The sequence below is a fragment of the Seriola dumerili genome, unplaced genomic scaffold (assembly GCF_002260705.1).
Source record: "Seriola dumerili isolate Sdu_G_001 unplaced genomic scaffold, Sdu_1.0 BDQW01000066.1, whole genome shotgun sequence".
NCBI lineage: Eukaryota > Metazoa > Chordata > Actinopteri > Carangiformes > Carangidae > Seriola > Seriola dumerili.
Genome location: NW_019174321.1, coordinates 598,201 through 625,394, shown reverse-complemented (window position 1 = coordinate 625,394; position 27,194 = coordinate 598,201). Strand labels below are relative to the sequence as shown.

Genomic DNA, 27,194 nt, shown 5'->3' with positions numbered 1-27,194 from the left:
TCGTTTTGTGTTTATTTCAGTGAATCTTAGGTGCCATTGTTAGTTGAAAATGTTGGTATTTTGCTGATGCTCAGGTTGAAGAGTGTGTCTGCATCCTTCCCAGGTCTGACTGCAACACGTTCACACTCTGCAGATATTATAGAAAATACTATAGGGAAGTAGTTACGTGCTGTGCAGATGCAGAGCTGTTCAGCTGTAAATCATGACATTGCATGTTGTATCAGGAAAGAAAAAAAGATATTAAGCGGTAAATCGACCACTCAAAGCGCTTTACATGACGAGCCACATTCACCCATTCACACACACATTCATACGGCGCTTTCTTCTATACATACAGCGCTTCGAGCACACACACATTCATCCATATACATACTGTACATAGGGGTTCAGGACTGCAGGAGCCAGGGATCCCCACTAATACTAATACTAACACAGACTTTTAAACCTAATGGGTTTTTTCTACACACATTTTATTGTGTATTACCTTTTCTATCAACCATATTTATTCCAGTTAGTATTTATTCTATTCATTGACTGTTGCGCTTTATTTATTATTTTAAACTGTTTTTTTTTTGTATGTAAATGCATAGAAATTACCATTAAAGGAATCTGAAAACTAATATGTGTATTAAAATACATATTGTTGTAAATTTAGAGATTACCTGGAATTCCTGCAGCTCCTGCCGGAAATAACGAACTGGGTGTCGAATGTTTGGAAGTGTCAGAATCAGTTCTGCACAGCTGATCAATGACCTGAATCATGTTCGCACCACACAGGGATTCTCCAGTAGTCACCAGGTTATCTTCCATACTTTAGATTAAAACCAGGGAAGATATAGCAGTGACTCATGTGCATGTAAATATTGTAATTGATTTTAAATCAAATCAAATTTACAGTTAGAATATTATAAAAATCATTATAATCGCCATAAAATAATATGATGAAAAAGGTCAATTTTGTAAACATTCAGCTACAGATACAACCACATTATGACCCATTTACAATATTACAAAATGTTCAGTGAAGTATTTTACTGACATTTAGATCATAAAATTCACTTTGAAGTGTCAGTGTTCAAACCATTCAAAGTATATTCATATATTTTCTGACATGAATGCTGCCTATTCATCAAGTTCTGTAAACCGTATCCATGAGAGAGAGAGAGAGTAATGGGGGTGTGTGTGTGTGTGTGTGTGTGTGTGTGTGTGTGTGTGTGTGTGTGTGTGTGTGTGTGTGTGTGTGTGTGTGTGTGTGTGTGAGAGAGAGAGAAAAAAGACAGTTGTAGAAACCAAGAGAGAGTCAAGGTCGGAGAGGGAGTCGGTGACAGAGGGAGGGAGACAGAGACGTTTGACCAGGGCAAATACAGTCTGTGATCTGCATTGGAAATAAAGGCATGACAGACAAGTGTGGAAGTTGTCTGTTCAATCAACACTAACCTCCCACTGGCTGGAGCACCGACCTTACGGGGGAGGGGGGGCATTTGGTCGTTTGACCTGCACAATCTGCACATTCTCATTCATTGTCTTTTTTATTTATTGTGTAAAAAGAGAAGAATCAATTTGTCTTTATGCGCATTTTAAATTTTCACACTTAAAAAACACTTAATAACCAAAGAGTGATAATAGATGTCAGAAAATTTAAAAATAAAAGTTTTACCAATGAGCTGAAGTGGAGAAAATAGCACATTGTTTCTCCATATTTGGTGATTTTGGATTTTCATTTGTGGTTTATGAAAAATTCAGCTGCTTAATAAACTACAAAAAGCAAGCTGCAGGGAGAAAATGAAAATGTAATCTCATGAAAACACAACAATTTGAGATGCATGGTTTCACAGCACAGTGACAGTGTCAAAAATATATAAATACTATTCCAAATACACGTCGGTCAGAGATGCTGCTTCGGCTTTTTCTAGAGTAATATTTACCTCTCTGTAAAACGTAGGAATTAGATAACATTATTATAATGTCATAAAATATTACAGTTGCTGGAGAGAAAAAAAACACCACAGGGTACAGAAGAGAAAATTTCTCCTAAAATGACGTTTTACTTTCTGTGAACTTGAAAAATTATTTAAACTGTCGCCAACATCTTAACAACAACCTTAAATCTAATTTTTATTCTAGTTTGTGTTACTTTTTGATTTTGAATGTCATTATTTTCCTGTTTAAATGTCTTTGAATAAAGTGTTGTAGAGGTGCTGGTGACCGTGTGTGTGTGTGTGTGTGTGTGTGTGTGTGTGTGTGTGTGTGTGTGTGTGTGTCCTCGTGCATGTGGAAAATACAAACAAAACGAGGACCCACTCATCAAAACTTTGCTCCACACTGCTACTAGTGGTCAAAAACTTTATAACACTTTATTCAAAGACATTTAAACAGGCATGGAAAAGCACTACAATAAAAAAGTTAAATGCGTAAAGTTTTCATGGTGTTACCATCAAACATGAGAAACTCATATAAACATATAATTTACATACACTTACATACACTACTGTAAGAACGTAGTCCCGATAACAATGACCACATTGGAACATTGGTGTTGTCTTTAGCGTGTGCACTTATTTATGCCATAAATTCCAAAAATGCAATGCTCTGCTTCCGCTCCAGAGATGACAGACATGTAAATCACAGTTACGCAACATGAAAACTCTGAGTTCTGACGCGGAGTGATGGTGATTGATGAGTGTCGAGGATCCACTGGGAGAGTTGAAGAGGGAGGGTCGGGAACGTCAGACAGAGCTACAGTCGAACGCAGAGGAGTTAGATTAAGGAGGAGAATCAAAAGATGAAGTTATTGCATTCACACTTTTCTCTGCGTCTATTTTCATCCTGCACTTTGTCCTTTTTGTTTGACTACGCATTATAATCCTGTGTGGAAATGATAAAAGCTGTCGCTGTGCTGAACTCTTTTCCCTGTCACTTTATTATAATTCTTTTTATATTTAAAGATCTTTTCTCTTTGTAGTTGACTAACTATGTGCAGCCACTGGTATAAAATAGTACATTTATTTTCTATGGGTGCTGTGTTTGTTTTTATTAATAGCTCAGTAAATATACCTGGGTCCAAGTTGTTCCATAGCAACACAAATCCACTTTCCTCAGTTTCAAGGTGTGTAGTGATTGTATCGTTTAACTGGCGCTCACCTGAGATTTAGTTTGATTTAGTCTTAACTTCTGACTTTTAACCTTGTGGAACCAAATCAGTAAATCACTATGGAAGCCCTGAAAGGCAAGTGGAATTTTATTTTTTATTTTTTGTTTTGTTTTGGGTTTTTTTGTCAGGATCATTTTTCAAAGTTTTGTTGTTTTTTTTTTCATCTGTGAAAACAAGTTCTAAAAGACAAGCGAGTTTGTTTTTCTGGGAAGAAAGGAAAAAAACAAAATGAGAAAAATATTTTATACTTCAGCCTTTCGTGGCCAAAATCAGTATTGAAAGAGTAAACACTTCCTGGTCCTGATGGAAAATGACTCCCAAGAGGCAACTGAAAACATTTTCATTTTTTAAATATTCTAAAAATTAATCAATAAATAAAAAAATTCCACTCGCCTCTCAGGGCTTCTGTAGACACTGCATCATTACTACAAAAATATTTACAAATTGTGAAAAGTATTTAAATGTATGATGTAATTAAATGACTGAGACATTGTTAGGAAAGAGTGAAAGATTCATTCCTCATCATCTTTTCTTCGTCTACACATTTTAGCATCAATATCCAGCGTGCCACATTCATTTTTCCTTCAGTTACATTCGGTTCAAAGCCGACATTAGAATTTTCTATTCCTATTTGTATGAACTGTGATTTGTTTCCCTGCAGCACAGACCTCACCGGGCTAATCCCCCCGCTCACACTGACAGATGTTACCGATTGAACCAAACAACACAGTGGGGGTGAAACACGGCACCGGGTTTATTGTGTTTCCTCGGGCAGACCGAGGGATGAAGCCACACATAGGGAAATACCTTGAGCACTTTAAAGACCTGTCGGCGTAAATCCATCTGTTTCTCTCTCTCAGGACCTGGCAGCCTTGGTGGCCAACGGCACAGTGACCAGCAAGCCTCCAGTCACCTTGCGGTTGGTGATCCCGGCCAGCCAGTGCGGCTCTCTCATCGGCAAAGGCGGATCTAAGATCAAGGAAATCAGAGAGGTGAGCGGGTGGAGGTGGAGGGGGACCAGTTACTGGGATGAATTCAATGGATCATGATTACATTATAGGCTTGTATGTTTTCACTATTTTACAGGGAGAAATTATTCCCATATTCAGTTATTTTATGACAAATATCTTCGACGGCTTGTCAGACTGAAACCTTGTGCAATAAATCAAAAAAAGTTCCTGGACAAAAGCAGCTCACAGCGGTTCTGCTTTTCATATTTAAAATACAAGGACTGAACAGGAACACAGTGTGAGATAAGACCCTGAAAACTTGAAAACAAAGGCAGCTCAGCCGAGTCAATGTTCAGTCACAGATCTGACGGTCAGTCGTACATATCCTTCTTTCCGTAGCAAAACATGAATGAACCGACTGAGGCCTGAAGGAGACAAATATTTAGTGAATACATTTTAGATGCCGTGAAACTTTGATTTATTTGACGTGGCGAGAGGAAGATTCAGGATTCTCACTAAACACCATAAAACTCCCAACATTGAACTCACTGTGATTCACTCTGACTGGCCGTCTGGACTTCATCCATTGTGTCTGTTGATTTCAATCGATTGATGTTTGACATTAGACGGACACATGACCTTCTGAATTATAAACATAACCACAGCTCATAACTCCCGTCAGACCTTTTCTGTTCAGCTTATATTTGCAGGCAGGTAGAGAGAATCACTACCGTCTGTCTGTCTGTTTGTGTGTGTGTGTGTGTGTGTATGTGTGTATGTGTTTGTGTGTGCAGACGACAGGAGCCCAGGTGCAGGTGGCAGGTGACCTCCTCCCGAACTCCACAGAGAGAGAGGTGACGATATCAGGGAGCCAGGATGCCATCATCCAGTGTGTTAAACTCATCTGCACTGTCATCTTAGAGGTACGTATCTGTGAGGGAGTCAGCCTGGCAGGACATTTGTTGTCCCTCAGTATATAACCGGGTCTGAACCTTTAAAATTTATCCAGTGTTTTGAACATTAAGTGTTAGCATGCTTTTCAGGCCACAAGACTGCAGGACATGATGTGGTGGTGTTGAGTTGGGAGTAAAAGAATATGAAGCTGTAGGCTACACATTGCTGTTATTTTACCTCCTATTGTGATAACTGTGTTAAACACACAGTGTGTAACTTCTGCCGCTAGTGGTCTCTCAATCAAAACAAATAACAAGAGACGCCGTTGGGTGACGTTGTGAAGCAGTGTGGGATCATGGGAGCTGTTGTCCTCACCGCCATTGTCGTCAGCTTCCAGGAAGTTTTTACCAGGAGCTGAATTATCTGCAGATGTCTCCTCCTCTCGGCAACAAACAGACCAGGGGATTAAAACCGGTAGAAACACTGAATAAAGCAGTTTAAAAAATCAGTGTTTCACCGATGTTTTCCAGCAGACACAGCACGGCTCAGAGCAGCTGGAAGCTGAGCTGTCTAACATTTACTCAGCTTTTTTCTCTGATAACTTAAGATCCAGACGTCGGATGACTAAAATCCTTCATCCAGTTGAAAACAACAAAGTGTGTCAAAAAATGTGGGTTAAAACTTCTGGCAGGCAACCACAACACTGAACCCACCGCAACGCCGAGTCAAACTGGAGCCCTCCATCTCGGTAAAGCCAGACCAGTATTGGCTCCATGGTCGGACTGGGAAAGAAATTCAGCCTTGGATTTATCCACTGGGACCGGCCACATGACTGACACTGACAGAGCCAGTAAAAACTTAAAAAACCGCCTGTACTCTGGTCTCCTCTGTTCACACCGCCATGAGTTGCCACCAGCGCTTTTATCCTTTTCTAAGCTAACTTCGTGATAACAAGTCCAGTTATATATCAAGGAAGTGTCATATTGTATATTATATCCCTGTTGCAGCCATGAAAAATTGACACAAACTTCATTCCTGCCTGATGGATTTTATTTTTTTATAATCACACTCATGACAAACAAGCCACAAAGCTGATTCCAGCTGATGCTAATTTAAAACTGAAAGAAAGCTGACTGACCTCTGTGATTGCATCTACCTGTCTGCTCTCAATTAACACCACACAGAAGTGCTTTTATGAGATGCCGTCCACCTCTCCAATAATCTTCCAAATGGAAACACTGAAATCTATAATTCATGATTGTATTATAATTAATCAGAGGCAGCAGTCATTAAGATGAGCTACGTCTCGGAGATTAGAAGCGGAAACAGTGGAATCAAAGTCTCCGGCTGCTCATTGGTATTCCGAGCACCTTAATCTGGGATAAGAGAGGGAGGAGTGAGAGAAGGAAAAGAAATAATAAAAACCGCTGACCTTAGCTAAACTCATTCACTTTCAAGTGCTGGTGCAATCAAAGAGTTTACTCTGCCGACGTGAAGTTCCATCCCTCCATTCACACTCTGTGTTTGATCTTAAGTAAGAAGCCTTTTGATCTACTTCTGCCCTCCGATAGACTGTTGTCTCCCTGCCTTCCACCCGGTGCATGCTGGGATAGGATCCAGTCTGACCCCCTGGATCAAAATAAGTGAATGAAAGATGTATTTTTCTGTGAGGTCCCGCCATCCATACACTGTGAGCTCGTAGACTTCTCCTGAATTGAACTTTCTGTCAGTACATTGTTTGATAAAACCGGAGCATCTCCCGCTGACTGGAGGAACTCTGCCTTTATGAATAACTTGCACGGCTTAAAAGGAAGCAGAGTTTATTTATTTATTGAAATGAACAACTTCTTCCTGTGTCCAGACATGACTCACACGGCTTTGAAGGCTCATATTTACTCACATATTATAGATGCAAGTTAGTTATAGTTCAGATTTTATAAGTGATGTCCCTGCTCCTGACCCTTACCCCTCGAATATAAACTAAAGTTCAAATCATCTTAAAACCAAGTCTTAACCAAAACGTCCTTATTCTTAAGGTCCAGGATTGGTCCTCACAAAGACTGAAGTTCAAGACCTAACCCACTTTTTTGTCACTTTATAATTTCGTTTATTGTCTTCACAACTCTACAAAAAAGGCAATAGTTGCTAAGTGGGTAGCATTTCAATCAGGAGAGACTGATAAAAGGAACAAAAGCGTATGAGAAATTAGAAATAAAATGGAAGTTGTCCAACCCACTTACACCAATAAGGGTGAGCTTAAAAACAGAAAGGTAAGATTCACTGCAGTAATAGTTTTAGGCGGACCTAATAAACAAACAGTGAATGCAGCGCTTCCTTCACTTGAAAGAACACGTCAGTGAACAAGATGCAGGTTCTGCAGGTCTCTTACCACAGTGCAGCTGTGAAACTGATTTAGGTGCTGTGTAAATGTAATTTCTAAGAGACACGGTTGAACACACACAGTAGCACACACAGAAACGTGTGAGTGTTGCAGGATACGACAGCAGAATTAACTTGTTGCGTTAGATTTTGCAGCTGTGAACTCTTATTTAAGTTGCACCAACTCGTAGCCCTGCGCCGAGTTTAACCTGCAAAACAGCACGTGGGTTCCCAGTGTGATGAATGTGATGTCAGGGGAGCTCGCGTGTAATCAAACAGCGCGGAAAGCAACGACTTCCCTCATTTCCACCACATGAGCAATTCAAGACAAACGCTGTAAACAAGAGTCGCTCAGTTTTTATTTACGACACAGTTCAACAAAATAAAATCATGCCGCTACTTATTGGACGTCTCTTTAATTTTACGCTGCAATATGAACGTTGACACGTGAAACATCAGCTGACACTCGATGACAGTAGCAGTCACATCGGACTCTGGTTTAGTTTTGGAGAAGATGCATGAGATGTCAGTGTGAGGTGCGATATGACGAGATTTAAGAAATAGGAGAAAGAAATATAAAAGAGCATTGTTGATTTCCAGCTTCAGAAATGCTGAATTCTTTGTAACACAATGGAGACAGTTTTAAGCCCAGAAAATCTAAACACGGATGGTGAACCATCAGCTGTTTCGTGAACAGATCTCCTCTGGATCTAACAGGATCGGGACGTCCTTGTTTTCAAGTCCCTCCTTTTCTTTTTTTTTTCACCAAATACTTCCAGAGAGAAAAAGTGCAGCCTGCACCAAAGCAATAAAATCAGGTTTCTCTGTTTCTCTTCTTGTTATTCCTGCTCCTGTTTCTAAAATTTATCATTCATACAGAGAGTTCTGCCATTCGGCCGCGGGGAAAACTGTTTCCCAGAATTCCTTCTGTTGGCAGGGTGGAAAAGCTGCAAAACACATGATTAGATTGCGGGATAATGAATCTATAGAGTCACAATAAACACATCTACAGCTGCTTTTGACACAAGTTCTGGTGTTGGAGGTCATTACTTTTCACATAGTAACAAAACATGTTCTGTATGTTCTATATCTTTCTATAAATATGCATGCAACCTGCATCATATCCATCGTGTTAGAGATAAACATCACTGATTGGTCAAATCTGATTTAGCAGATAAAATATGTTGCCTCATTATGTCGGCAAAGTGATGTATCAGTGTAATTTTACTGTCTCTGCTCCTCCAGGATGAAATTTCTGCACATTTATAATAATAGTTCTAAGCACGTACTTATCAAGAGCCCCAGAATCGCTGCGAGGCAATCGCGCAAAAAGTTCAACCAGGACTGAAAAACACTTCCGCCAGAGAGGCGGAGCTGAGAGTCATTTAGGAAGCTTCCACACTGACTTTAACCTCCTGGGAAAGAGTCAGACTTTGCCTTTTTACAACAGACAACAGCCATAAAATAGAAATTATGACGACGTGTTGTAGTTTTCTGACAGTTTGTAAGTATTAGACAAAGGTAAAATTTGAAATGGAGAAATTAGCCCCACTTTTTCATGTGTAGGTTTTATGTGTGAAGGCGAATAATTCTAAACAAGGTTATATAGGCTACGCAAACATATGATGCCAAATTATAATTTTATAATACCGATAATGCTGCGAACCCTTTGTGGGCTGTGATCACCTCTCCATGAAGATGATGTGATCCTCTTCTTCATGTCTACTGTTGGTGAAACATTGAAACATGATGGGACGACATGTATTTGTGTGTTGCAGACATAAAAAAAAGTTTTAGCGACAACATGTTGAAGTGAGAACATAAATGGTCCCAAAGACAAAAGATGAGACATACAACATAAAAGTAAAAACAAAATGATATTAGCACAAATTACATAAGAAATGTGCACATCAAAACACCAAAGTGCCACAAGGACAATCTGATAACTGAAGTAAAAGTAAGAGATTTATTTCTGTGTTATATCATAACAATATGTCACACGGTAGTTCTGCAATAATGTGAAAGAGATAAGACCCTGTGTCAGATTTTACCTGTTCAAAATAAAAATATCTGAACAATTCATAATTAATTTTACCCTCAGTCGAGCATGTTATCTTTATGAGGCGATAGAGGAGAGAGAAGTCATTTCCGAAGTCAGCAAAAGTTAATAAAACACTTGAACTCCTAGACCTGAAAGTAAGAAATATATGCATCACTCTGAGGATTTTTGGCTCCTTCCGCCTGATTTCCTCCTGACTTGATGGATGTGGGCCCTGATTCCTCATTTTCTCGCTTTCTTCTGTTTCCTTTTCCCTTTTCCAAAACCCCTCCTCCGTCGCTCTCCGTCTCTGCAGTCGCCGCCGAAGGGAGCAACTATTCCATACCGACCCAGCCCGACCCCGGGAACCGTGCTGCTGGCAGGAAACCAGGTAAGCAGGATGGAGGGCGATCATGACCGAATGGGGGGAAATCATGCGGCATCATCAGGGCCACCAGATAAGACATAACAACACAGGAGTAAAACACTGAATATACCGTCAGAAAAAAAGTTCAATCAGCAGGCTGCGAGATGATGGATGGAGCTTACTGACTCATGCAGGTTCTAGGGAGGGTATCCAGTGATGAAAGGAGAAAGGTAAAGAAGAAGAAGGTAAGAGAGTATGATAGTTAATTGGATGAATAAAGGGAAAGATGGATGGAGGCGTGTAAAATCTGAATTATAGACAAAGGGAGAGGAAGGAGGGATGACAGAAGGAAGCGTGGAAGGAGGAGAGGAAGGGAAGGTGGAGGGAAAGGCACGGGTGGATGGATTAATGGGTCGGATAGGTGGGTGGACGGAGGGGATCTAGAGAGGGAGGAAGAAATGATGGATGGATGGATGTAGGGGAGGACCGAGGAGGCGACGGAGGAATGGATGGATGAATGAGCCGATACATAATTTAGTGTCAAGAAAATTTGCTTTAGTTTGCAATTTGAATGTTATAGAGAGAATGCCCACACACACACACACACACAAACACACACACATACACTTATTTGATAGGTCATGCATGGTGAAAGGCAGCTCCTGTCACCGCCCATCTGACAGGAAACAAACGAGGCTTTTTCATGTTTATTCATTACAAATCATGACTATTCATCAGTGAGATGTGCGTATGGATGCTGGAGAAGTAATGGTAGTACGTTGCGTGTGTTTCTAATGTGTGTGTGTGTGTGTGTGTGTGTGTGTATGATATAATATGACAGTTAGAACCAGCGTCTCAACATTGAGCTATTTACACAAACCGATTAATATGGATTTATCATGGTGTCAATATAAGGGCAAGAAATATTAAAAGACATTGAACTGAATCTGACTTAAAGAAACTTTAGTGGGAGGAAAAATAAAAGAAGAAACCTCAGAAAGAGGGATCCCTCCTCCAGGATATAATAGATGTCAGTGAGGATCTTATAGACGTATTTTGTAGAGGTAAAGGTTTTTTAAAAGTTGGGTTTAAAAGCTTATAAAAGTGCAGTTCTGCAGACTCATGGAGCTGCAGTGTCTGACGAGGGTCTGAAGAAGATTACATCCAGAGTCACTTTGTTGCCTTAAAATTAAAAACTAAAGAACGGAGTCGCTCAGACGACAGTTTAAACCGTTAGAAAAATTGTTACACAGAAAAAACAGTCACAATTTGCTTTTCATTTATTTCCACTATTTCTCATTAACGTTAAATGATAAGTCTGGCAATGTTGTATTTTTTATTATTATAATCAGAAATCCAATAAAAAAGTAAAAGTCAACAATCCCTCCTCCGTCTGTAGCTGTCTTTTCCTTTTCTTTTTTACCGAAAAGAAAATACATTAAACACAACACAAATATATAATTTAAATCTTTAAAGGAGGCTCAGTAATTTCCTAAAACAGTCGATCACTGCAGTTTTGAACAGATAATTCTCAAACAGGAGGAAATAGTGCATTTGCTGGGGACTATTTTCAGCAGCGGATTAATCCACACACGGTGCTGTAGTGAGTGTTTACAGCAGCAGGACGGTGTTCGTGGTGATGAAGGAACAAATGATGGAGTTGGTCACAATGAGAAAAAAATGTAGAATAACAACAGTGTTATCCTTTAAATAAATACTTGAAATGCTATAGCTGCAGTAAGCTGAGTGATAACGCGAGTTACCATGGAAACGCCCAGTCAGGACCGTCTCATTGTATGAGGTGCCTGATTGTTTTGTCTGCATGTACTGTAGTTTCCTACTTCTACAATTCTACACATTTCTTGTGTCAAAATAAACTGTAAAGACGAAAAACATCATGAATACAAAAAATAAATAAAAAAAGGAAGAAGAGAAGAAGCTTTTTCTTCTTCTCACCTGTTCCACCGTGATCCCACCTGAGGCTGCTGTGACTGCTCCTCAATATAATCACATCAACGCCCATTTCTGTTGATTACAACGTCTGCTGGGGCCGTTCAGAGCAGAAGCCGATTATGGCAGCGACTTAATTGATTACCGTACGGCACTTATTTAGGCAATTAGATCGTGTGACTCAGGTAATGCAGTCAAGACTGGAGAAAAAAAAAACAAACAAGATTACCTTTATTTACATCAATTTACAACCAAATGTTGTCGTAAAAAGTAATGACCGGATGCTTTTTTTAGGATCCCAGGGGCTCGAGAGAACCTGATATAAACACTGATTGCAAAACATTTTCTGAATAAGCTAATTAGAAACTTCAATATACTGTCAATTAGTTACATTGCTTGGCAACGTATTAGTAACCCAATCACAATTAGGGCTGGGAAATCGTTCAAAAATGTTCACTATCAGTACTGATGCCGATACTGTGACTCTGAGGTTTAATCATTTACTCTCTAGGTGTCGAAATTAGGTATCGAACAGCAAGAGCTTTTTCAATCCTCGATAGTATCGAACCAATTTGTTCGGTCCATGAAAGTCTCGAGGTTCGATACCCAGTCCCCTTGATTGAAACAGATTATATGGTAGTCTTCCCAGAACTGTCCAAGCTGGTGGTTTGATATCAAATGGTTTGATATCAAAGGTCGGATTGGTTAAGATGGGAGAGACGAGCGTTCCCTCTGCGGACACAGAAAGCGTAAGCTCAACAGTCACAACAACCTTAAATCTAAAGCGCTATCATCGGTAAACAAGGTACTGAAACGCCAGCACGAAACAGATGGGTAATGAATACTGTAAATGGTCATCACGTGTTCCTCCCCAACATATCAGCTCCGTGGCTGAACATTTGACAGGATTGATTTGTTTAGCTTTAGCCTTTAGCTTTTAGCTTTAGCCTGGCATCATCGCTGTTTTTGGTTTGTCGGCCTGTCAGTTGGTCCGTCCAACACTTTGGTCCAGACTGAAATATCACAACAACTATTCCCACGAAGTTTTGCACAAATACCCACAGTGTCGAGACGATGAATCCCAACGACTTTCAACATCCCCCGACCGTCCATCTAGCGCCACCAGCAGGTCATGGTGTCCTTACGACTTTGGTGATCCGTAGACTTTTCCTTCAGCGCCCTCGTGAGGTTGACTTTTATGATTTTGAGAAAAATGTCTTGACTTTTATTGGATGGGAAATTGGTTCAGACATTTTTATCCCATCAGGATGAAGCTTAATAACTTTGATGATTCTCTCTAGCGCCATCATCAGGTCGACGTTTTAATTTGTCCAGTACTTTGGTTTATGACTAAATACCTGCAGAACTAATGACATTCCCATCGGCCTGGTTCAGCTGTACTAAGATGAGGAACACGGTAAACATTATACCTGCACACATGCTTACATTATCATTTAGCTTAAAGCACCACTGTACCTAAAGGCAGCCTCACAGAGCCGCAAGCACGGCAGATTCTGAATCTTATTTTAAGCTCATGGGAAATAGGGACTTAATTTACACCAGGCTGATTTATATCAACTGGTATGAAAAAAATGAACTTGATTTATTCTCTTCTTTTTTTTTGCCCTGATCTTGTAAAGTACTGTGAGACAATTAAATTGAGGTTGAATTTGAGCGATCCAGATATACTGACCTGCTTTAGCCCTAATTAGCCCGTTCTGCTCAAATATTACAAAAGTTTAAAAAAAAAAAAAAAACATCCTTCATCTTTAACGATTTTTCCCTGTAGGTTTTCTCAAAGTACCTTGAGCTCTGAAGAGTTTTCAGGGACGGAAACTCAAATGCTTAATTGGTTGAAGAAATCTTGCTGTGTGCATTGAGCCCCAGCGGTGCATTGAAGCTTAGCGCGGTGGTGCAGGTTGTCATTTGGTCAGTGTGAGCTATGGATGATTTTCCCTGAGAGAGTGGCACAACTGAGATCTGTCTGTACTTGGTCACACATCATTGGACTGTAACAGATATTGTTTGGAGAGTTACTCGCCTGTGGTTGGATGTCTCTCGTCGCTGTTGTCTTGGGGCATTCGGTTATTTCTGGATGAACACCGTGAGGCTCTAAGGTGTCACTGCAGTCGACACTGGAATAAACATGTCCCGAATATTGAGAACAAGTTCAAATTGAGCTTCAGCGACCTTAGGGCTTAAAAATCATCCTCACATCTCCACATCTGAAAAGTCAAATCAATATTGCACTAGAGAGGCGATTCAGTGAAAGAAGTTCACAGTTAACTCCATGGCACATTGCAAAGTTTCTTCCAGTAGCAGCTGTGCAAAGTCAAAAGCTCAAGTTAGAAATGTTGGTGACTGAATAGACTCAGGTTTGCCACATCAAGGCAAATACCAAATCAGCATTTTATCATCTCAACAAATAGTAAGAGTCAGAGGTCTCGTGTGTGGAGGAGCCTTCATTTCCAGCAGGATGGACTGTGCTCTCTTCTCCTGTGTTCCCGTTTAACACCTGCTGCACGTTCAAAACGCTGCTGCCACAGTTTTAACAAGAAACAGGAGAGCTGAGCGCATTTCTCCTGCTCTCACATCGTCACATTAGCTCCCAGTTAATAACAGAACAGGTTTTAAAGTGTCGCAGCAGGTTAATAAATCACTCAACGACCTCGGACCCAAATACGTTTTTTTTTTTATATGACAGAAGAATATGAACCCAGCACGTCTGACTCGGTGCATTTTTATGAAGCTTTTGGGTTGTGTTAACTGACGTTTCACCTTTAATAAGCTGCAACTTTTATACTCGACTAACGATGAACATGATGCGGTGGTGGCGCTGAACGTAGCCCTGGTCGACAGTGTTGAAAGGGGAGAAATATCCGGCAGAAATATTTTTGTCCAATTCTAAAACTAGTCGGGTTACAGCCGACGCAGGGTTAAAATCAGGTCGAGTCACGTCATCCCTCCCTCCCCTCATTTCCTGTTTGTGACTCTTCACTATCAAATGTCCAACTAAGGCAAAAATGCCTTAGAAATTCATCTTTAAAACTGATTGATCGGCCTCTTTGTTTCACTTTGACTTCTTTTATTTAATTTAGGGGGGATCTTATCGCTGCACTGTCACAGCACTGTAACTGTATTTCTGGCCTTTTATGTCTTAGGGTTATTTATTTATTTGATTTCATTCCTAAAACCTCATTATATTCCAATTTGATATTATTCAGCTCGTTATTGTTCTCATGTGTTCTAATGCATTTCTTTGCCCTAAGCAGTTTGAATTGCCTCTGTCTTCATATAAAATAAAGTTGCCTTGCTTTGACATATTCCCCGGTAAAAGAAAAATTGGCACAAAGTTCCCTGATCCAAAGATGGCCGCTGTATCTCTGCTGCAGCAGTGCCACACCACACCTGTACAAGCTCCTCTTCTCTTATGCCAATAACTAGGAAACTAAATAAACTTCTTACTGTTTTTGTGTTACTGGGCTGCCTCACTACACTGAGCAGCAGCGTGCGCAGCGACACTGACACCCCCTGACTAAATATACTGTCGACAGAATTGTCATTTAATGGCACATGTTGGTTGAAGCCAACCTTTAGTCATTGATATTTAGGGTTTATAACAGCTTTATAGTTATGAGCACAAACACCAGTGTCAGCTTTATCCTCATGAATTGTGGCGGGGATCTGTGAATGACTTGGTTTATTGGGGTTGTTCTGCAGTTGACAAGGTTGTTTAAGTGTGATGAGTGGAGCTCTAACTCGAGTGTTGACTGTGTTTGTGTCTCTCTGTGCCGGCTGAAGGTGTTCGAGGCGTCAGACTTCGGCTCTCACCCCCTGTTCTCAGTGGCACAGGGAGGAGTGGACCTGCAGCAAGTGAGTATGGCCGCCTGGGGCAAAGTGACGGGGGGTCAAAGGTCACTTCATCACTTCAGCCTTTTTTTTTTTGACGCAGGCTTTGAAAGGTGTGAAACCACTTACACACAATCGTGTAATAATGAAATACGGTCAAACCTTCAACCTTCATTCCCTGTTGAATGTGAAAGATCCAGCGGAGGAGGAAGTACAAAAAGTAAAAGTACTTGTGCTGAAAACAGAGGCTTCTTTGATGATTGAGTTTCTTTATTATAAATATTAGGTACGTAATCGCTTTAAAAAAAGAACAAATACGGCAAATTGTTGCACTAGAATCATGAAAATTAACCCTAAAAGTTGATGCAACAGACGAGAAGACACAGTGTAGCTGATAAAGTCAGAATTATGAAACCAGAGGACGAACTGTGCTGGCAGTTGAAGTCGGCTAAACAGCTTCTGAAGCAGCCTGACGTGTTTTTAAACTCGTGAAAAGGAGGACACGTCGTTGGCGGCGATGGCGGCCTAATTTTCATGTCGCATGAAAAGTAAAAATTTTCATTTTACGGGCAACAATCGCGGTCACATGTTGCGATCGTCATTTCCGATCAGTGCACATGAGCGGTGAGTACAGTGAGTACAGTGAGTACACCGTGTACTCAAACATCCAATTTGAGACACAGAGTTTTCAAATCACAGATTATAAACAAAGGCATTTAAACGTCTCGTTTATAAAACCAAAAATGTCTATAGATGCAAAATGTCACAACGAGTTAATGCGTCGCCTCTGAACATCCTGTCTGAATTTTTGTCTGGTTTGTGGAAGACATCCCTTCATATCACACCCTGAGCTGTGCAGATAAACAACCAACCTCCATCGAGCCAGGGACAAAAACCACAGGACCTGAGTTCAATCACACCGGCGCTTCGCTGTAAATTCACACACGGCTGCAGCGGCATCGCTCACATGGTCAGAGTGGTCAAGGATCCCAGATTAACACCTCTGCATCGAGAGGGTCAATAAATATGACTCCTCTTCTTTTTCACATGAAAGAAAGATAGAAAATGCAGTTATGTGGTAGCCAAGGCTGAGTGAAGATGATGACCATGAAGGAAAGAATGAAAACAAAGAGATAAAAAGGAAGAATGAAAAGGGAAGGAAGGTGACAAATGGAGATTGGCTTGACAGAAAAAAATACTTACGCAGGAAGATAAGGGAGGAAGATAAAAGCGAGGGAAGAGATTCAAGAAACAAAAGAAGTCAAAACAGATAAACAAAGGCAGCAGCTTCTCCTGTCGTATCAGTTTTATTCTGCCTGGTGAGTTAAAAGCAGAGAAATCAGCTGTCAAACACGCGGCACCTAAACCAACCAGAAACACAGTCTGTTAAATATTATTAAGGTTTGTTTTTTTCTGACCGCTCTGAAAGCAGCCCGGAGACCAAAATGAGCATGGAGCAGATTGTAAAACGGCCGTGCAGACGTTCTGCTGTAACTGCAAGGATGAAATGGGAAAATTCAAAGGGTAATTTTGTGTGCTCCAATCTGAGGTACAAGAGGGAGCAACCGTCAAGCATGTTGTGCTCAAACAGGCTTGAAAATGTCTTCACACGATGCTAATGATTCAGTACAGGAAGTGGGGCGCCGGGGAAGTACAAAAGAGTCATGATGCAGTCTGAGAGGTGATAAGTGATTTTCCTGGTATTATTTTGAATGCTTTTTTTTTTTTCTTTTGCACTATAATCACACCGTGCAAGTGACATTTCCAACAAAACAAAATGCTTTTTGCTGCTCAAAATGAGCTTCTGTGTGTCTCCTTGGAGATGGAAGCAGAGCACCGGCTGATCCGTTCTTTTCCACTGAGCGTAACGAGACGTTCAGAGCCGGCGACCGGTCTCATAAACTCACACGGTGACGACTCACCCACGCACACACCAGAGAGCCGATTACACAACACCTCTGTGTAGTGTTTTAGACCACGGCTTCTCAACCTGTGGGCCGCGAAGGTATCGCAAGCCGGCCGACAAATCATTACCGAAACACTACAATTTTGATGAAAAGATATGAATGATATTTTTAGATGTTTTAAAACAAAATGATCTTTAAAAACATAAAATGTTTAAAAACTCATAGACTCTCCCATTCTGAGATTTACATCCATGCTAAAAACTGTGAGTATCAAAATGGATATCTGGTTAGCAACAGGAAGAATTAAAAGGAAAGAGACAGACGGTGATCCCTGTGTATAGTTACGGGGTTGGATGTGGGCCTCCAACGTTTTTGAGATTTTCAAGTGGGCCACGAGTCTGGAAAGGTCGGGGTAAGACCTCCTTGGTTGTACTTAATATCTCACAGTATCCTGAAGCAACACGCCGCCACCGTCGCGGCCCCTTGCGTTGTTGTCAACACACTGTTCCGGTTTTCGGTCTGAGCATCTGTTATCTCAATCAGACGGGTATGATTGCCGACGGCGGCAGCTCCCTGTCCTCTCAGAGATCCCATGGCTGGTTAGCTCCGACCATCAGCGCGGCGGGAGGGCACGTCGCTGTACCCACGCTGCTTTGTTCAGTGATCAGTGTCCCCGTGTCCCCCCGCGTGGTCTCGCACTAACAGATGTTCACCCCCACCGCCCAGCACCCAGGCCTTTGATGCAGTTTTTAAACATGCAGAGAGTGAGGGTATGAATACGATCATGTAATTGTTGTTGGGGTTTTTTTTGTTGTTTTTTTTTTAAGAGTTAATCAAGAGTTCATTTTTGCATCAATTTATGCTTTTCTTTTTTTTTTTTTTCTCCATTGCACCTGCACCAAGAAACAAGCAGATGGGCTGATTTTTTTTTTTTTTTTTTTACCATTAATCTCTCAGAGCTGCTTCAGGACAGTGTGATGAATTGTCTGGATGCTGGCAGTACATCACAGTGTAGGTCAGCTCTGATCATACAGTTCTGTTAAACCCAATCTTGTGGCTTTTATCTACATTTTCTCTTGAAAAAAAATAATAATTAGATATCAGCCTTTAAATGTGACTTTGACATTTACCATTTCCTGGTTGTCAAATCTTCTTTCGACGTCTTTATGTGCTTGGATATCTTTATTGTTGAGTTGCCCTATAATCATCAGAATGAACATGTATGGGTTTGCATTCATAAATGAAGCTTGTGATTTTGTTTTTGTTTTGTTTTTTTTAGCACTTCAAACTAAATTACGGAGATGAATTCAATTAAATTGACTCTTTCCCGACTAGTTTCCCCCCCAGTGAACCGTGCACTCTGCAAACACTGCTGCACAAATAGCTTTCATGTCAAGGGCAAGGCGGGGTGTTTAGATTAGACTATCCATAACTGAACGTTCTGAGGTCTGTTCCCAGCTGCAGAGAGAGTGTGTCACCATTATTAGCCAAGTGTCCTTCAAACCAGGCGGTGAACCAGCAATCATTGCTTACACATTTATTTCATGTCGGTCTGAGAGTCCAGCCTGGGGGCAATAAAATATTCCTCACACATTAAAATACTTTTCATGTATGTGCCCGCAGTACACATCCTCTGCCTTCATCTCTGAAAACTGCTGGATCGGTCCAGAGCGTGATGGTCTGGCACTGATAGCTAATGTTAGCAGTGAAGCTAAACTGGGCAGGAAGTAGAAGACTGTAGTGATGTAGCAATCACTTTGTTTAACCTCTAAAAATGTGACCTAATTTCTACAAAATAATGCGGTGAATAAACTCAGGTAATACTAAAAGATCTACTGGTTGAACTTATTTTATTTTCTACGAGTTCAGACAGACAGAATATTGAAGGGCCTCCATGTTTTTCCAAATGTTCTTTTTGACTATTATGATTGTTATTATCTGCCTGCAGGCACTAATCATCAATTTCAGTCTCTATTGTTTCCAGTATTTTGTCGTTCTGCGCTTCAAGGTTTATACTTTTTTTGCCTTCAAATTCACATGGATGTTTTTTCTTTTTTTTTATTTAGATTTTTTTTAATTCTGTATTCATTAGTTTCTGCTTTCTTGAACTTTGAACTGTGCTGTAAAAAGATGCTACATGACTAAAAGGAGCTATTTGCTAATGCTGGACGGCCAAAAATAATGTAAATATCAAATCGTGGATGCGAGTATGAGCCCGACCCAAACCCGAAGCCTTTTCACTAGATTTTGTGTGTCAGGACTCATCAGGTGCTGACGCTGATTTTAATTCCTCTGAATCAGTCAAATAAAACTGAGGAGAAGTCAACTCTCTCTTAAGCTTCATGAATATATTACAATCTAAAAATCCCTGATGAGTTCTTGTTGCATTTCTTGATTTCGCTGTAACATTGATTTATAGTCCAGCTCTGTGTCGTGTTCCCTTCACTGGCTGAATTGCAGGCGAAGGTGAACTGACTGACTTTTGTAATTAAGAGGCGAAACCATCAACTCGCCGAGCAACACCCCGAACACGCAAACTCGCCGAAGGTTAAATGATACAGGGGCCAAACCATGTGGCTGAGTGACTTAAGTTCAGATTAACCGTACGTCTTGAGAGACACGTCGCCGGACAGAAGCGGCGGACGGACGGAGACGTGCAGACAGGCTGACAAATGGACGTGTGGGTTAAAAGACAGAAAGAGAGAGAGAGACGGACGTGTAGAACAGAAGACCACTTTACTCCATCACACTCTCCAGCACCCTGACAGCTCAGGGTGCTGGAGAGACAACTTTAGCTAAGTGGTGTGTTGTGTGTGTGTGTGTGTGTGTGTGTGTGTGTGTGTGTGTGTGTGTGAGAGAGAGAGAAACACTGTTTGTCAGGCACAGGGCCTTGGGAGTGTCAGTTAAAGCAACAGTAACACTAGCTAATGGAGGCTCCACGGGACTGATGGGAGGAGAGAAGGAGGGCGGACATGACAGGTAGAGAATGAGAGAGAGAGAGAGCGAGAGTCTGAGAGAAGGGAGGAGGAAAGTGGATAAACTCTCCAGTTGTGGCAAATCTCTCTCACAACCACAACTGGCTCCAACAGCTGGATGAGAATGAGGGAGGGGTACGTTGTGACCGATAAGACCCGATCAGGAAGTGAACGTGGGTGTGTGTCTCTTGTTTCTGCCCGTCCAGACTAAATCTCACTAAAACTGGGTCACGGCAGCGTTCAGGCGAATCAGGCACCAGGTGTAAAAGCTGTCGTCTTGGTTCCTAAGGCCAGATGTGGGTTTTGAGACACTTCCTTTAAGTGACTGATTCTGCCAGCCCAAAACTGATGTTTCCATCAACTAGCGGGATCATTTCTGGTTTAATAATGGTACAAAATCTGTTTCATTCTGTGGGGGAGAGAAGAGGCTTAACCTTTCTGAAAGACAATCAGCTGCTGAAAGCCACCGTTCAAGTACCTTCCAATATGGCTGCCTCAGGTTTCAGACAGAAGCAGGAAAACTAAAAATAAAAGGCAGTGAAGTGTGAGGTGATGTGTTTGATGGAGGGAGATAAGAATAAAGGGAAGAAAAAATTTGGACAGAGGAGAAAGAGACAGACAGAGGAAAGAAAAGAGAAAAGTAGATGAAAAGAAGAGGTTTGGGAGAACGACGGAGGAGAGTTAGTGCGGAGTGAAGAGGCTGTGCGAGGTGATTAATGCTTTTAATTCATTATTTAGGCCACAGTCACACAGAGGGGAGGCAGAGAGAGAGATGAGGGCATCATCTGTTTACATGGAGCTTGTGGGTAAAATCACTCATTTGCTTCCTGTTGACAGATTCATCAGCCGTCGTCATGTTTTCTGGGATTTAGCATTAATCTTTATTTCCAGATTATAGCTGTGAGGATTTCTCACTGATACGATCAAATGGAAATTAGCTGCGATGACGCATTTGAACGCTGGCAGACATTAAGCACATGAAGTGAGTGAAGAAGTAAGTAGACAACCGAGTGAGAATAAGTTTGGAGACTAGTGTTAGATCTAGTTAGGGACTTTAAATTGTAGCTGCAGTTAACATCAGGTAAAAAATCAACAGATAAACCTTTGAAAAAAGCTCCCTTCTTCCACAACATGTCACCTGATTGACATGACGTCTCCATAAACCTGTTCAGAAATCATTTAAGAAACTTCAGTTCTTTTCTCATAAACGTCACATTCAGACTTTTTCCTCATAATCAAACTCAATCCATGTGATCTCTGTCCGTGCAGTGTGAACAGGAAGCACTGGTAATATGATGCACATTTTATCTAAATGTAAAACATGGAGGTGTAGCTGGTTTTAGGTTCAGTATTTAGACATTTGCAAGCGGTTCATCCTCAACATCTTTTCATCAGTTTCTACCACATTAAAGCTCGACTCATGTTCCCACAGGTCTTATTTTTACCTTGACTCTTATTTTGACACTCTGTGCAAACTGACAATAGACAGGAGACTGAGGAGCTGAAGTATTAAACGTACACGCTGAAGGGCCAAAGGAAGCCTTTCAGATATTTTTATCAATAGCCCTTCTATTTTATGAGAAAATTCAGTTTCATCTGGACCTCTTTCCTCCGCATGCACAACCTCGTTTTAATGCAATATGACCCCAAAAAGCTGTTGTAGGCCATTTTTTCAATAGCTCTCCTTTTTTGTTTTTATCATAGACGCTTCAGCAACCAGTTTAATTTTAATCTGGTTTTAAAGGAATCGTGTAATTTGACCGTTAAAAGCTTCTGTTCTATTCAGTTAAACAGCTTGTTGTCTCAGTTTGGATTCATCTTCTTTTTTTCTCTTTCTTTTTTTTATTTGAATACAGATGATGAGGAATGTAAATGTAGAAAACTATTCAATGTAGGAGCAGAATTTCTAATAAGTTTAAGTATAAATCCAAATAATGATATGTTTGTGATATAAACACATATGGATACAGATCGTAAGTTTTCGTGACTCCCACCCTTTTTCTTACATTTTTAATGTACATTTTTTGTTGTAAGTAATTGTAATTGTAAGTCTCATATAGTCTGCAGGTCTCTGTCCATGTGTAGTGTGATTATAGATCAGGTCTAGCTTCTATATTAATACTGTGAAAGTATCAAAGCCTCAGTCCACAGAGAAATGCACACAGCCTGTATTCAGAAACTGAGCCTTAAAACCAGCCGTCAGGACTTCTGGAACTTTGTGATGTCACAACAAAGCAGTCACCAAGCCCCGCCCACCTGGACCCAACTTCCAATCTTTGCAGGATTTGGTTTCTCTGAGTGTTTTACCTGAAATCTGCTATATTTTTATTGGATCACTCATTGGATCAGTCAGCCAATCAGAAGAGAGGCTCAGAGCCTCCTCTCTTCTGATTGGCTGACCGAGCTGTTGTTACTAGAGCTCCAGAGAGAAGCCTGAGAGAGGAGGAACTACATTGAGATGGTTTTTGATTCTTAAAACCACAAATATATCTTCTTATTGATCAACACTTCAAATAAAACACTGACATTTTAAAATCTGGACCTTTAAAAGCTTTAAAGGACAAATGATTGAATTTCCAGCTGCTCCAACATGGTTCCATTTGTTGTTTGTTGCTCATTTGTCCCTGCACACTTCATCTCGGATCCCTTCTATATTAAGAAACTGATAAATATTCATGAGAGGCTTGCATTGTTAATTAATATATGTATTAATAACATTTGAGTTTTGAAAGGGTCATTATCATGCTTGATGTTGAGCTCCACCAACCGTCGTTAATACTGAAGAGCAGGCGTTCCTGAAGGCCGACAAGATTCATTATAACATCCAGAGGATTAAACAGCTGGAACGTGTCTGACCCACAAGACAAGACAGCTTTAAAATGTTGGCTATTATGGCCTCAGAGAGGGAAACACTTGATTTGTTTCAATTCTCATTAAACAGATTTACAGCAAAGTGAAGGAGAGAGCGTGGCATTGATCAACGCTCCACAGCCATAACAATGTAGATCTTGTGATAGTAAGGATTTGGAGTATTAAAGGGTAAAAATCAAAATGCAGAAAATGAAAAAAAGGTTTAATGTGTCGAGGGAAAATAAGTAGAGTAACTACTTCACAAGGTGATATGTGCAGACGCTGCTGTCCTGTAAAAAAGCAGGTTATTGTGGTGACCTGTAGTTACGTTTCGTTGTTTGGCGACATGTTGTTATTATTGTAACCATGACAACAAAGATCGTCTAATATTAAGGAAGTACTCATTTTAACCCAAATTACAGCTGTGTCCACGAAGACAGCGAAGGGCCACGAACGATCCACCAGTTGGAGCCTTCGTTACGGGACATCCTTTTCGCGCCTAAACCTAACCAAGCCAATATCGTTTATTACTGTAACCACGGCGACGAAACTCCCAATACGCCACTGTCGGTACAGTCCAAGCGTTTATTATTGTAACCAGCCGCCGCAGAGGAGCTTTGTCAGGAGACACTCCTGTGGGTCGTATCAGAGGGGTGGAACAAACGACCATTAATACGTATCGCCTGCTGTAGTTAAGTTGAGATCCATCATGACGTCCAGCCAGGAGGGATATGACTGCTCAAATCAAAACCATTAGTCCACTCTCACAGAGAATGTGTTAATGAGGCGCTTCAATAACAGCTGGATTTATTACTGCTGAGGTAACAGAATCATCGGTGTTGCACAGCTGCATTTTACCCAGTAAAAAGAGCGTGTCTCTGCCTCAGACTCAGCTCCTAACAGGTTAACCCTCCTCTCCTAAATATCAGCACAAATACTGTAGTAGTCGTTTCCTTAACAAAAATAAGCACTTTTACTCGGAGAGGACCACAGGGAATTTTATTGCAGTTAGAAGTGACGTCCTTTACTGAGACTCATAAACGTGGGAGCAGAAGTGCAGCAGCTCCTCCTGCCTGCTGCTGCGTCTCTGATTCATGCTGCATTAAGCTGTTCAGCATTTATTTTTTGAGTAAGGGCCTGCATGGACCATTTGGATTCAGGCGTGTGATGGAGACTCACAGGTTCGCCACCGTGCATAAATATTTACCAGCATATCTGCAGATGACGGAGAGAGATATTATAGAATCAAGGAGGCCAAGCACACCCAGGTCGATTTAGCTTGTAGCCACCTCTCTTTTTCTTTTTTTTCTGCTGCTGCAAACATCCTGTTCTCCACATCCCTGAGTTAGCATCAGGAGTCAAAAGTTCAGCAGCAGTGGCAATGCAGACTGCGTCAAGGATAACAACTGTGAAATCTGTTATATAAGGTGCGGTGAACCTCAGGGAGACACACAAACGCACAAAATATCTCTCTCACGCACACGCAAGTCCTCTGCACGCATGCACACCAACTTTGTCCCTGTGCCTGCACACACACACACACACACACACACACACACACACACTCAGCCCCAACCCCTCTCCCTGTATCATGCATTGCCTATGGAGGTGTTTGTTCTCTTTGAAGTTCAGTCTGGGATTTGGAAAGGCCTCTAAAAACTCTTTAAATCATGATCTTGGAGAGATAAACACAGGCGCTCTAACAAGGCAACGGAGGCAGGAGTCACAGGAGATTCAGCCAGGACGGATGTTGGAGTGAGAGTGTTTTTAGAAACTCCTCTATTGTCTCTGTGCTGCAGAGTGGAGCGTTGGGAAACATTAATCCTAATGATATTATGACAAAAAGGTGCTTCCCTCTGTGCTCAGTGTGGAGATGAGATGTACAGAAATAGCGTGTGCAGGGAAAAGACCTTTAACTGACAGGCTTTCCTGGGTCTTTTAAATGGTTTTATGGGCTTTGTGTTATGAGCTCCAGAGATCTTGAAGAACTGTCATTCTTTATCATCAAGCTTCGGAGCTGAGACAGTTTTTCGTGGGAGATCACAACGTCTGTATCTATATTAAAAATCTAGAAGAATAAAACGATGTGTGACACAGGTACTGGCAAGAGTGTGGGTTTGGTTTTAGAGCGGGGGAGGAAATAAAAGGTAAAAAATATACTGAAATTATAAAAGAATATCAAAAAATCAAGCGAAATATTATTGTGAAATTGGCTGTCAAGCTTTTTTAGTAATGGTCATCTAATATTAAAAGGACCAAAAAAAAGGAATGCTATGTAAATTGTTGAATTCACACATCATTTATTTTCACTATGGAAACGGGTACAACACTACCATGAATTCAGGCAAAGAGGATTTAAGTGAGTGTGTGAGCATAAGATTTTTGCTTTTATATGTTTAATTATAGAAAATGTTTGAAACCCATGAAGCAAAATAGTCGCACATTCTGTCATTATGTTTAGAGACACGGGATTGGTCATGACCAGGAAGAGAACAGAGTAGCAGTAGAAGGAAACAAATGAGATTTTATTTGAAACTATGAAATTAGAAGTTAGAAGTGCATTTTCACAAAAACCGGGACAATTCGTGTCCCGGGAAAGAATATTAATTTTCCAGGACAGTCGCTCAAAAGAAGAGAACAATCCCGGGAAAACCAGGACAGGTGGCAACCCTAGGGTCCGTGGTCTGATTGGTCCGTGATGTTAACACATTTGAAAAACAACTGCACTAACGTTGATTCTTCAGGGATTGGTTACTTTATGGTAAATAAATGTTGTATTTCCATCTTCGTGCAAATGCCTCTGTTCTTTGCTTCCTTCGCGCGTTTCAAGGAGAACACTGACTGTAAATAATAATACCGATGTGCAGAGAAATTTGCAGTATTTTCAAAGCCCCGGGTTAGGCCATTGTTTGCAGTGTCCTCTGCTCAGACTGAAAGCGCAGCCTCCACCGATCAGACGGAGGGCAGTCGTCTCTATGTAGCCTGAGAGGTGAAGCCCAGGGTTAAAAAAAAAAAAAAGATATGAATGCAAGATAAATTCGAAAAGGAACCTTTTTTTATCATTTCTTGTCTTTTCTCCTCTTCATTTGACAGCTGGAAAAATCTTTTAGAGAAATAGAAACTGTGAGGGTTGCTGCATTAACAGGATTATGAGAAGTGGGTTGGCACATGCCCCCACCTCCCATCCCTAGTGGAAATTACAGCCTTGGGCGCATGAATGTGTTGCATGGATACAGAAACCTCCTTTCTGCATGTAAACCTTGATTTTATTGACACTTCTGTCTTTTTTTTCTCTCCTCCAGACATATGCAGTACAAAGCCACTACGGCATTCCACACTCAGAGGTAAAAAAAACTGACAGTCTAATGATTTAGATGTTTTCCCGTGAGGAACATGACAATGAGTACTTTGCTTTTATCAGATGATTAATTAGATTTCTGTCATCAATTCATGCTTGTCTTCTTTCTGTCTTTTGCTCTCTCAGTTAGCGAAACTCCACCAGTTGTCGATGCAGCAACAAGGCCTGGCACCCATCAGCCAATCAGCTACACAAGTTCTGCCTGGTAGGTACACACACACACACACACACACACACGCACACACACACACACACACACACACACACATTAGGGTTAACTCTCCATTCAAGCATGGGAAAAACAAAATATTCAAACTGTAATGACCAAATTCAAAATTTAAAATCTATGAGCTCAACAGAGCATTTGAAATAGTTTGCTTGAGCGCCAGCAGAGAGCGCTCTTAAAATTCATTGTCACTGATCCATTGATGACTTATTGATCGAGGCTAACAAATAGACATGGAGGAGGAGGTCGGTGAGAAGAGCCGCGCTGATCGAATAATCACGACACCGAAGCATCTGAGAC

General features: G+C 41.0%; 1 protein-coding gene across 1 annotated transcript in view; it reads left to right on the top strand.

Annotated features, from left to right (window-relative positions):
* Positions 1 to 27,194, top strand: part of LOC111219334 (poly(rC)-binding protein 4-like) — a 168,210-nt gene that overhangs the window by 111,991 nt on the left and 29,025 nt on the right. The window contains exons 6-11 of the mRNA XM_022741969.1: positions 4,012 to 4,143; positions 4,896 to 5,024; positions 9,729 to 9,803; positions 15,531 to 15,602; positions 26,613 to 26,654; positions 26,795 to 26,873. Of these exons, the coding sequence (XP_022597690.1) occupies positions 4,012 to 4,143; positions 4,896 to 5,024; positions 9,729 to 9,803; positions 15,531 to 15,602; positions 26,613 to 26,654; positions 26,795 to 26,873 (529 nt within the window). The remainder of the gene's footprint in view (positions 1 to 4,011; positions 4,144 to 4,895; positions 5,025 to 9,728; positions 9,804 to 15,530; positions 15,603 to 26,612; positions 26,655 to 26,794; positions 26,874 to 27,194) is intronic.